This window comes from Odocoileus virginianus, chromosome 4 (assembly GCF_023699985.2).
Source record: "Odocoileus virginianus isolate 20LAN1187 ecotype Illinois chromosome 4, Ovbor_1.2, whole genome shotgun sequence".
NCBI lineage: Eukaryota > Metazoa > Chordata > Mammalia > Artiodactyla > Cervidae > Odocoileus > Odocoileus virginianus.
The window spans coordinates 70,355,343-70,368,454 of NC_069677.1; the positions used below are offsets into that span (position 1 = coordinate 70,355,343).

General features: G+C 36.9%; 1 protein-coding gene across 5 annotated transcripts in view; it reads right to left on the reverse strand.

Annotated features, from left to right (window-relative positions):
• NCK1 (NCK adaptor protein 1) overlaps window positions 1-13,112 on the reverse strand; it is an 80,749-nt gene that overhangs the window by 11,476 nt on the left and 56,161 nt on the right. For 4 of the 5 annotated variants that reach the window (XM_070466699.1, XM_020909604.2, XM_020909603.2 and 1 more), the window contains one exon: window positions 368-1,080. In XM_070466699.1, coding sequence (XP_070322800.1) covers window positions 368-1,080 — 713 coding nt within the window. Of the gene's footprint in view, window positions 1-367; window positions 1,081-12,367; window positions 12,796-13,112 lie in introns of those variants that run through there. The other variant, XM_020909607.2, reaches the window with a different exon arrangement.

Sequence of the window (13,112 nt, forward strand, 5' to 3'; positions counted from 1 at the left end):
TTATTGTAAGGGTGACAGTGTACCCATTATGCAATTTAAGAAACGTTTTTCCAGTTTAATATACTGCGTTGTTCTCAGTGAAAAAGTCAGTGTTTAATTCTCTCCATTTTTCAGTTTAATGCAACAGAAATATTTCAAGGAGGCAAAACCAACAGAAATAGACAAGGCCAAATAATCCTGTTTAAGGCTATATTTTACTAAAAATAAATATACTTGGAAAGAATATTGACTTTACTCAGAAATTTCACATGTTAACAAACATACTACCTGGTTAATTTTACAGAAGCCACTAAACCTCTCTGGTCTTCCATTTATATATTTTTAATATCCAGGGCTCTATTTCCATTTACCTTAGAAAACCACTTACCGAAGATTCACTATCACGAATGAGGAAATCACCTTCATGCCCTCTTTCATTTAATGCCATTTCTGCTTGGTGCCTGGTGACTTTCCCATAATACCATGGATTGCCAGCAAACTTTCCAGTGAGTGAAGGCCTAATGTAATCACACTGTGGAGGCGATGGTTCCAAACCTGATGTTAACGGATTATTCTGCATAATGGTAACATAGTTTTTTGGCACCAGACCAACCATTCCATTGATCTTCCTGCATTTCCACCACTCAGGGTCATTTTCAGGTTTTTCAATAACATCCATTATATCTCCTTTCTCAAAATTAAGTTCTTCATCATTGGACGAGCTGAATGGGTAAAGAGCCTGAACCACATGTAACACTTGCCCAGTATTTAGGTTATTGACGACTGCTGCTAACTTCTCTGACAAAGAACCCACATGGTCACCCAAAGGACTGTCACCTTCCTCAGTCACATAGTTTGAAGGGAACCATCCAACTTGTCCATTGTAGCTACCCCGCCACCACCCATCACTGCATTTCTCCATAACGATCACCTTCGTCCCTTTTATCAATGATAATTCATCCTCTCTCTCTGCCATATAGTTAAATTTTACATAAGCAGGCATGTTGAGGTCATAGAGACGTTCCCCTGGGTCAACAAAGCTATCATCAGCAGGAGATGCAGAATCTGGCACACTAGGTTTTCTTTTCACTTTTCCAATGCCTGTTTAAATAAAAAAGGGTAATGAGAATATAAAGCAATGAAAAACAAAAAAACACCAATTCATTCATTACAAAAGGATCTTCAACTCAGTAACTAAGTTTTTTACCCTCCCTCCTCCTCTCCATGTCACTCTTCTTTCTTTACATCCTCATGAGTTATTTATTTTATATAACTGGAAGTTTGTTACTTTTGACCCCCCTCATAAATTCTCTTTTCTCATGTTAAAGGTCCTGAAGTAACTGCATAGCATCATTCTAAAGTTGCCCTAAAATTAATAAACTGTCTCTTAAATGTAAATATTAAATTATTTCCCACATATCTACAATCTAAATACATAAAGGCTCCAGCAAACCCAAGTTCTTCTTTATTAACTGAGAGTCTATAACGAGCTGTATAGAAATTAAATATTAACTTAAATTACAACTTGATATGTAATATAAAATTCTAGTTATGTCTGGGTAATCCTCCCATTTGCTTAGTTTCCAAGACTCAGGTTGCTCTATTTATTTACTTCAGGCTTATTTTACAATAATATACTATTTACTTGCTTATCTGTCTTCACCCAATTCACATATAAATAAGCTCCAAAACAGCAGAGATTTTTGCTGACTTTGTTCACAAATATAATCCCAAGGATCTCACACAGTGCCTTAGTACACAGGAGATGTTTAATATATATTTGTTAAAGGAATGAAAAAAATAACCAATGGTACTATCATCGTAAATATATGCTACAGCAACTTTAGTCAGGCATTTTCACCATTGCTCACTTCTTAGCATATGAGTTTGTGTTCTCCTTTTACTGAAAAAACTAAGGCATCCTTAGGTAAAATTTCTAAATACTTTCTATCTCAAAATTCTTTCTCATTACCCTTACTCTTTTTCTTCTGCCAAGTTCCCAACCTCTAATCCTTCTGGACTCTTAATAACATCTTTCCTGCCTCTTTTTGAGACTCTTGGCCATCCAGATCTGTTTTCCTCCCACTCACTCCCAAAGTATAGAAAAACACTTAGGTCACTTCTATCCCAAAATAAAGTTACACAACTCTGCTATTGTTTTTTAACTACATCATTCTTAAAAGGTAGTCTTCCCTTTTTCCTTCAACTCTTTTGCCACTCACTCACTCCTAACTCCTTATAATCTGGTCCTCCATCTCCACCAAAACTACTCAATTACAACTGTCATCTTTTCACTGCAAATCAGACCATTTTAGAGTCCTCAGTCTTTTCAAACTCTCTATACAGAACCAAGATCACAGATCACTCTCTACAACATTTTCTCCTTCTTTAATATCCCTGAGAGTATGTTGTTTTCCCCACTGACCTGCTTAAATATTCTTGTGTTCCTCTGTCTGGGCTCCTGTAAACCTTGTTATAAAAACTGCATTTTTACTTGCTTACTTGTCCATTTTAATAAAACAGTGAGTTTCCTGGGGCAGTAAACTGGATTTTACTACCTTGTCTCTCTAGCACTTAGCAGTAACTATACTAGTAGCAGCAGCAAAGGGAATGTCTGCTGAAAGAGTAAGTGAATGATTCCTGAGTTCAAAGTATTTCCCAAGATGCCATGCTTCAAGGAAATCACTTTCATTTTCTGTAGCTTCCAAAGAAAAGATTCTAAGGTCTCTTTGTAGCTCCAAGCTGGAATTTACACATTACAATTCTAATTGCCATTAGTCATCCACAGAAGGCACCATGAGCACCTCAAATACAACCGCCATGTCCAAATGAAAATAACCTCTCTTATATCCATAAATCAACTAATTCCCTCCCCTCCTAATTTCCTTCCTTCTGGCTAATGATATATTATGATTATGAAAAATTTGTACATCAGGGATTTCTGGCACTGTAGGGAATTCTAGGGTTCCATCGTTCCAAAAGAGCAATTAATGAGCTTGTGAATACTGTCAAAATCAACTTTTGTCGAACTCTAGAATCTAGTAATGAATTTACAATAACTAGGGCAAGGCTTAATGAAGAAAGAAGCTGCTGCTGTGTAGTGAGAGAGCATGCTAGCATTTTAAGTTGTCTGCCTAAGTATCTCTTAATTCCAAACCAGCAGTGACTGTGAGGACAGAAACCTAAACTAATAATGTCAGAGAGAGTAATACAGATCTTTCTCACAAAGAATTGTAATTATGGGTTTCAACCTCTTGGGCAGCTACCTGAAGGACTGACACAGTGGCTTGCCTTGCTTTCACCTGACTTGGAGCATTTTCAGGGTTAGGGTGTTTTCTGATGAAATTATTTAATTGATATAGCAGCCTGAGGAAAAAAATAAAAATCTTAAAAAAAAAGAAAAGAAAAAATTTTAGAAAGTTCCAAAAAGGAAAACTTGCCTGTGCCATCAGCAGCAGCTATTTACATAGAATTTACACTGTATTAGGTATTGCAAGTAACCTAGAGATGATTTAACATATGTGGGAGTGTATATGTACAGTATATGCAAATACTATGCTGTTTTGTGCAAGGATAATCCTTAAGTTTTTTGCAGGGGATACTGGAACCAAAACCCAGCAGATACCAAGGGAAGACTATACTATCCAAAGTGATGTACAGATTCAAAGCAATCCTTATCAAAGTAGCCCCCCCTTTTTTTTCAGAAATGGAAAAAGCTGACCCTAAAATTCATATGAAATTGTAAAAGATCCCAAAGAGCCAAAAGAAAATCTTAAAAATGGAAAACAGAGTTGGAAGACTCTTATTTCCCAATTTCAAAATTTACTACAAAGCCACAGTAATCAAAACAGTGTAGTACTGGCACAAAAGGAATGAAAAATAGACCAATAGAATAGAATTGAGAGTAGCGAAATAAAAACATACATCTATGGTCAATTGATTTTTGACTGACCACGAGAAGGGTGCCAAGACTATTTAATACAGGAAAGAATAGTCTCTTTAACAAATGATGCTGGGACAACTAGATATCCACACGCAGAAGAATGACACTGGATTCCTACTTCGTATCACATACAAGTATCAACTCAAAATAGATAGATGATGCAAATATAAGAGTTAAAACTTAAAAATTCTCAGACGAAAACTTAGGAAAAAGTCTTTCTGACCTTGGATTTAGCAAGAGATTCTCAGATTTGACACCAAATAATAATAGACTATACTCATTTAAAAAAAAAACCACTTGTGCAAAGGACACTATCAAGAAAGTAAAAAGACAACCTACAAAATTAGAAAAGAATACCTGCAAAAATAATTCTGATAAGAGTCTATATCCAGAACATATAATGCACTTGCAGAACCCAAAAAGAAAAACTTGTCTCAAAAATGGACAACGGACTTGAATAAGTAATTCTCCAAAGAAGGTATACAAATACCTCAAAAGCACTTGAAAAGATGCTCAGTATCATTAGTCATTACAGAAATGCCAATCAAAATAACAATGAAATACCATTTCACATCTTACTAGGATGGCTATTAATAAAACCAAATTAAACCAAACCAAAAAAAAGGAAAATAAGTGTTGATGAAGATATGTAGAAACTGGAACCCCTTTTACACCACTGGTCAAAATGTAAAATGGTGCAACTGCCAAGGGAAACAGGTGATGGTTTCTCAAATGTTAAACACAGAACTACCGTAATTCCACTCCTATGTATAAACTCAAAAGAACTGAAAATAGGAATTAAAACAAATACTTGTGTACAAATGTTCACAGCTTCCTAGTCACAATAATCAAAACATAGAAACAACCCACTGTACATCAACAGATGAATGGATAAACAAAAAATGTGGTATATAGCCATATAAGGCAATATTATTCAGCCATAAAAGGGATGAAGTAGTGATACATGCTACAACATGGATGAACCTCAAAAACAGTGTGCTAAGTGAAAAACTAGACACAAAAGATTAATATTGTATGGTTCCATATTACCTACTCTGGTTATGTCATATAATGATTACATGTTATACAACATAGCCAGAGTAGGTAACTCTGTATAGACAGAAAGCCAATTAGTGGTTGCCAGGGGCTGAAGGGAAGGAGTAATGGGAACAACTGCTGAATGGGAATAGGGTTTCCTTTTGGAGTGATGGAAACAGTTTGGAATTAGACAGATGTGATGGCTGCACAACACTGTTAATGGACTAAATAATGCTGAATTATACACTTTAAAATGGTTAATTAACTTCATGAACTTTACATCATAAAAATTACTTTCTTAAAAGATTCCCACATCAATTTCTTAAAGTCATCATATGTCCTTTCTGCCAAAACTTTCCACTTCTACTATTCATGTTCTAGTTCAGGCCCATGTTGTGCTTGAGCCATCACTACCCTCTAGTTTTCTTTTTCTTTTACTAATCCAGTCTATCTCACTTCAACCCATCACCCATATCATCCAGTCTAACTTTATATTACAGCTACAATTACATGACCTATTATAGCACAAGCTGGAATCAAGATTGCAGGGAGAAATATCAATAACCTCAGATACGCAGATGACAACACCCTTATGGCAGAAAGTGAAGAGGAACTAAAGAGCCTCTTGAAAGTGAAAGATAAGAGTGAAAAAGCTGGCTTAAAACTCAACATTCAAAAAACAAAGATCATGGCATCCAGTCCCATTACTTCATGGCAAATAGATGGGGAAACAATGGAAACAGTGACAGACTTTATTTTCCTGGCTCCAAAATCACTATGAACGATTACTGCAGCCATGAAATTAAAATATGCTTGCTCCCTGGAAGAAAAGCTATGACAAACCTAGAGAGTATATTAAAAAGAGACATTACTTTACCAACAAAGATCCATCTCGTCAAAGCTATGGTTTTTCCAGTAGTCATGTATGGATGTTAGAGTTGGACTATTAAGAAGGCTGAGCACTGAAGAATTGATGCTTTCAAACTGTGGTGCTGGAGAAGACTCTTGAGAGTCCCTTGGACTGCTAGGAGATCAAACCAGTCAATCCTAAAGGAAATCAGTCCTGAATATTCATTGGAAGGACTGATGCTGAAGCTGAAGCTCCAATACTTTGGCCACCTGATGTGAAAAACTGACTCACTGGAAAAGATCCTGATGCTGGGAAAGACTAAAGGCAGGAAGAGGAGGGAACAACAGAGGATTAGATGCATGGAGGCTGGATGGCATCGCCGAATTGATGGACATGAGTTTAAACAAGCTCCAGGAGTAGGTGGTGGACAGGGAAGCCTGGCGTGCTGCAGTCCATGGGATCGCAAAGAGTTGGACACCACTGAGCGACTGAACTGAACAGACTGCTCAAAAGCCAACAGTGACTCTTCTGCCTAACAAATTAAAAGAGACACTGTGTCCAGAGTCCACAGTCCTCTGCAGAATGTCCTCCAGCCTTCTTCTCCAGGCTTATGTTATAGACTATAGAAAACAGTAGAGGCCTTGAAACATTACAGGCCTTTGGGTTCAAATCCCCGGTATGCATCTTACCATGCCATCTTGAGCAAGCTATTTTCACTTTTCTGAGCTCAGAAGTGGAGTAAACAGCACTTACCATGAGTGTTACGAGAACTGAATAAAATAATGTAAAGTAATAGCACAGTACACAGGAGTAAATGTTACATAAAAGCATCTTTCTGTAATGCCCTGCATTGAAACTACTCTAAATTTTAATAAAAATGTGGAAATATCTAATTCATGACTTAGTTTACCTCGTTTGCTAGTTTTTTCCCAAAACCTTATTAAAAATTCTGTCTTTTAAAGAATCTACCCATTCAAGAAGTGTCATTTCAAATAACAACTTTATTATTTTATCTTCCTGCTTTGTGTTTTTCAACATCCTTCATTCTCCATCCTCACTGCCCATGATATATAAGCTCTCCTTTTTTTTTTTTTTAGTATTTTTATTTTAGTATTCTGTATTTCTGAGGTACTTGTATGCTAGCATTTCCTGTGTTTATCTTTTAATCCTATCTACTAGAATATAAGCTTTTAGAGAGGATCATTTTCCTATCTCACTGATCTTTTGCATTTTCTATATACTATTTATAAATGTACAGATGGAAGATGATCAATGGGTTTATTAAATTGATTAAATCGAATACTGATATAAGCAAATGCAAAATTTAAACCTGAAAATGAAGACTAGTTCTAAAATATTTTTTTTATCCTGAAAAAGATAATCGTCTAAGACTAATTATACCTTGTCCAAAAAAGAATGAAGAATTTCTAGACAGACCCAACAATTAAATCCCAAGTGGGAAATAATCAAAACAACTTATTTTAATCTTAGAGGCCAGAAATAGTTCACAGAAAATATAAACTTAGAATATCTGTTTTCTGTGAAACACAAAGTCCTGTTTATGATGTGGATGATAGACAAACGCATGCAAAATCGATGGTTTGCTTTTTCCCCTGCTTACAAATCTTTAGGAAGGGCTTGTTTATTTCTTTTGTTTCCACTGCTTAAAAACAGTCCTTCTAATCTCATGTTTTATCAATGAGTAGATGCAAATGCACTTTACAAAATTATACAAATGTAAAGTATTAGTATCTCAATTTCTCAAGTATGTTACAATCAACAACAATTACATCATTCCAACAACACAGGGCTTCCTGGATAGCTCAGTTGGTAAACAATCTGCCTGCAATGCAGGAGACCCCGGTTCAATTCCTGGGTCAAGAAGATCCACTGGAGAAGGGATAGGCTACCCACTCCAGTATTCCTGGGCTTCCCTTCTGGCTCAGTTGGTAAATAATCCGCCTGCAATGTGGGAGACCTAGGTTGGGAAGATCCCCTGGAGAAGCGAAAGGCTACCCACTCCAGTATCTTGGCCTGGAGAATTCCATGGACTGTATAGTCCAGGGGTTGCAAAGTGTCAGACACGACTGAGTGACTTTCACATCACATCACATCACATCACAACAAGCAGGCTACCTCAGATTAATGTATAATCTTTTCTAAATTTTTCTCAACTTTAGCTGGTTCACCACAATCCTAATTTTAATCAGACCCTTTTGCAGCAAATCCTGCCAATCCATTACTTATCTGACTCTAACACTATAGTCATAAATGTAATGTGTGCACTAGGAAAACTCTTTAACAAGAGACCCTAAGTTTAAATTTCAATGGTGCTGCTGCTGCTGCCAAGTCACTTCAGTCGTGTCCGACTCTGTGCAACCCCACAGACGTCAGCCCACCAGACTCCCCTGTACCTGGGATTCTCCAGGCAAGAACACTGGAGTGGGTTGCCATTTCCTTCTCCAATGCAGGAAAGTGAAAAGTGAAAGTGAAGTCGCTCAGTCGTGTCCAACTCTTAGCGACCTCAGCCTATCAGGCTCCTCCATCCATGGGATTTTCCAGGCAAGAGTCCTGGAGTGGGGTGCCATTGCCTTCTCCATTCAATGGTGCTACTTACAGATTAATCAGAGCTTGGTCAAGTTATTTAACCGTCTTTAAACTCCAGTTTCCTTGTTTGTGAAACGTGGTGTATAATAACTACCTATCTCAGAAAAATTTTGTAACAAATTTTTAAAAGTTTATATGGAAAGCACTCAGCACAGTACATAGCACACAGCAGGCACTCAATCGATGGTGATGATTATCGATATTTTCCTACCTCCTAACCAACCTAGACAGCATATTAAAAAGCAGAGACATTACTTTGCCAACAAAGGTCCACCTAGTCAAGACTGTGGTTTTTCCAGTGGTCATGTATGGATGTGAGAGTTGGATTGTGAAGAAATCTGAGCGTCGAAAAATTGATGCTTTTGAACTATGGTGTTGGAGAAGACTCTTGAGAGTCCTTTGGACTGCAAGGAGATCCAACCAGTCCATCCTAAAGGAGATCAGTCCTGGCTGTACATTGGTAGAACTGATGCTGAAGTTGAAACTCTAATACTTTGGCCACCTCATGTGAAGAGTTGACTCAATGGAAAAGACCCTGATGCTGGGAGGGATTGGGGGCAAGAGGAGAAGGGGACGACATAGGATGCGATGGCTGGATGGCATCATCGACTTGGTGGACATGAGTCTGAGTAAACTCCGGGAGTTGGTAGTGGACAGGGAGGCCTGGCGTGCTGTGATTCATGGGGTTGCAAAGAGTCGGACACGACTGAGCGAATGAACTGAACTGAATGCTTCTGGAATTTATTTATTCAAAAATAAGCATTTTTTTAATTATACTTTTTTTTTTTTTTTACTATTTTTACTATTTTATTTTGTTACTATACTTTTACTATAGCATGAAATAGTTGGACATGCCCAGGGTTCGGAGGGAAATACTCAGTTCTATGCACTCAGGACATGCATAACTCTGAGGTAGTCATTTTTATCATTAGCTTTGTTTAAAAAAACCAAAAGCATTAGTATAGCTTTCAATCTTCCCCTCACTCACACTCTTCCCCTTCCACTCCAATCCACTAGTCTTACTTCCTTCTTCCTATAGCATGATTTCTTGACCAAAACAATGTACTATTAACTCCTCAAAAGTTTTTAAGAATCTAGTCAAGCACTGTGAATACTCCATCTTTATAAAATAGTTGTCCTCTCCTATAGGATAGTTAAGGCAAATCTTTGTACCCATTAACTATTCATTATGTAACCTGGTTTCCAAATCCTTTGATAAACCTGATGCCAGTATTTGGAAGCACGTGAGTTTCTCAAAACCACTGTTAAAGTATAGCTCTCCGAAATGAATAGACTATGCCATGTTTTATTTGGCCAGCACACACTGCAGCCCTTACCTGAGCACCTCATAAATTTGAATCCATACCATCATATAAAATGCTGAGATTTTTTTTTAGCACCTACATTATCACAGCAGCTCCTGCTAAGTCTTTTACTCATGTAAACTGCTGCCAGGACAGATTCTCATCGATTTTTCAATCCCTTTTAAAAACTTAATGCAGACTTTTACATTAATATCTGTCTCTATTAATCTGTTTCTCAGTTTTTAGCTTTCAAATGTGTTTCTGAACTTAGTGTACTAGTTACACTTTCACCATTAGGTCTCTACTTTAAGAATGTCATTTTCCCTCCATCTAAATCACACAGTAAATAAATGTTCAACAGAATGAGTCTGACGGGCACTTCTGAGGTGGTCCAGTGGTTAAGAATCCCCCTTCCAATGCAGGGGAGGCAGGTCCAATTCCTGGTCAGTGAACGAAAATCCCGTATGCTGTGTGCAGTTAAGCCCACATGCCTCAACTACTGAGCCGCGCGTGCTGTGGACCCCGTGCTCTGAAACAAGAGAAGCCTGTGTGCCACAATGAAGACCCAGCACAGCAAAAATAAAAGAATAAAATTATTACTGACCCTTGCTAATTCTTTAGGGAACTATAATTCTGTTCTATGTTCCTATTTCTTCAAAACCAGTTTCCCCCTTATGGATTTTCCCCTGATTTCTATAACACATGTAAGGCTGATCAGCTGTGTACCAGGACTATAAGACTTTCAGAGTCAGTAGGGAATTTCCAAGATCATCTGGTCTTGCCCAGCTCTCTCCTTTACAAATAAGAAACAGGAAATCAGCAAAGTCATACACCCTTAGCCACATGGCTAATAAGTGGTATATCTGGGAAGAGAAGGAATTCTAAATATTATAAATGATGTTCTTTCCAATAGAGGCTTTTATTTAATTTTTTTTGTATTTTTATCAGTTCACCTGATTTACATGAAATAAGATAAATTACTACTTTTTATTATTCTCTGCTTTATCTGAAACAATGCCCTTTCTGTTCTCAAGGGTTCTAGTTGCCTACCACACAAGGAGCACAAATATTGTTTCCTCTATGTTTCAAGTCTGTTCAGGGAAACAGTGGGTGAACAACCTATTTCTATTCTAACAAGCTATAAAACTAAATTAGTAAAAATTTCAGCTTACTGTAAGCAGTGAGGAAACAAATATTTTGGTTATAAATCTCAAATCCTGACTCTAAGTCTACAAATGTATTTAAGAATAACTATCAACTTTCTAAGATTCAATAGAATGATAATTTTATATGAGCCTGGATAGCTCAAGCTATTCAGGCTATGACTTTTAACCTGAGGGTCCAGGGTTCATGTCCCTGTTCAGACGTGCAATTATATTGATGGTATACATTAAATCACTGTATCAGTTATACAGTCTCTTTAAGATCTTACAGATATAAAAAGATATCCTTTTTATATCACTTCTGCTGATTTACGATCAGTCTCACTTAAAATCAAACTTAAGAAATATTAACAAAAAATAACAACCGTCACCTACCGCTCCATCAGAACCTTAAGTTTTGTGACGATTAGTTTTTATCTGGCTTGCAGTAGGTAGGTTCTCAATAAAAATGTTGATGAGTGAATGAATGAATGAATAAACTCTAGCAAAACTAACTCCCAAAAATGGATCTAAAATTTTAACAACTCCCCAAAAAGTAAATAAGAGAGACATATTCCAGAAGGATTCATTTGGCCACCAAAGTTACCGAAAAAAATGAATGAGTCTTAATATTACAATCACAGCTTTTTTGCCAATGAAGTACCTGATGCCTTTCCATTTTGCTCTTTGCCCCAAAATCTCCTGACAGGTTACTCTGTTTCCTTAGACTCCTTACATAAGAGAGTTCTACAACAATTTCTCTGTTCATTTTTCTAGAACCACTGAGCAACTGTTCAAAGAGACCAAATCAAGTTCACTATCACAGGAGTATAAAGAGGCTATCAGCAGATCCACAGGTTAGGTTCTTTGTTAGTATCAGAATCACTTTAAAACCTCGACTCAAAACAATCCAAGAGTTCACTATTTTTTGTCAATGTTTTCAAATTCTTTGTATGCAGCTGCTCTCACAACTCATTTCAAACTGTCAAATCTCACATTAACCAAAATAGCAATTTCTAGCAATCTGACACTGATTAAATTAAAATACTCTCTATACTGGTGCTTTCATTAAGCATTATCTTCTACATCAGTCCTCTAAAGTCTAAGTAATAACAGTATCATGTTACTTCAAATGCTGAGGATGAAGGAACTTGCTCGCTTAAATCCTTTTTCTCCTCCTGATTTTAATATGTTTACAGTTTATTTAGTTCATTTCAAATGTCTATGCTAAGTTCAGAGAACTAACTACATCAAAGTCAAATCATTTATACTTTTTCTATTTGTTATTTAAATAATGATATTAAAAATTTTGAAGTTATTTTACTTAGCAAGTCAAAGCTATTAATATCAGATATATTACCAGTTAGCTTGATTCACAAACATAAAGCACCAGCGTATATAAACCCGCCATGTTCTCTCCTTATAGTTTTCCTTTAAATTCACAAACTGAAAACTCTAATTCAAACACAAGAAAGCTATAGATATAATAAACAGATTAACTTACTGAAAAAATCTTTAAACACCTTTAGCCAATCCATTTTGAAAAGAAGTCCCGTGTTCTCTTTCGTCAGTTTGTTAACACAGCTCAGGATAATTTTCAGTGAACTTCCTGGTTCTGCAACACTGAAACTCCCCACACCCCATCCATGTGACCTGGCCCACATCCAGGCAATAGAAAGTTTTCCTAAGGCTTTTCTCTTGCCAAAACATTTTTTCCCTGAATGCTAACAGAACTTATAAAACAAGGATATCGTGATGGCCACAAATATGACCTTACTATTCAAACTTATTCTGGAATAAGTTTTATAGCACAAATTTAAAGCATGTATTTTTTCAGTAGTTGAAAATATATTCATGTATTCATTCTTTTTTAATTGGAGTAGAATTACTTTACAATGTTGTGCTAGTTTCTGCTGTACCACAAAGTGAATCAGCATTATGTACATCTACATCCCCTCCCCCTTGGATCTCCCTTGCATCCTACACCCCAACCCCCCCATCGAGGTCATCAGAACTCTAAGCTGAGCTCCCTGTGCTGCACAGCAGGCTCCCACTAGCTATCTGTTTCACATGTGTTAGTGTATTTCTGTCAAACCTCATCTCCCAGTTCATCCCACCCTCCCCTTTCCTAACCCCTTCTCGCAGAGTTCTGTATGTCTGAGTCTCTACTCCCGCCCTGGAACTACATTCATCTGTACTATTTTTCTATTTTTCATCATGTATTCATTCTTTCCTTTGTTTCCTCCTTT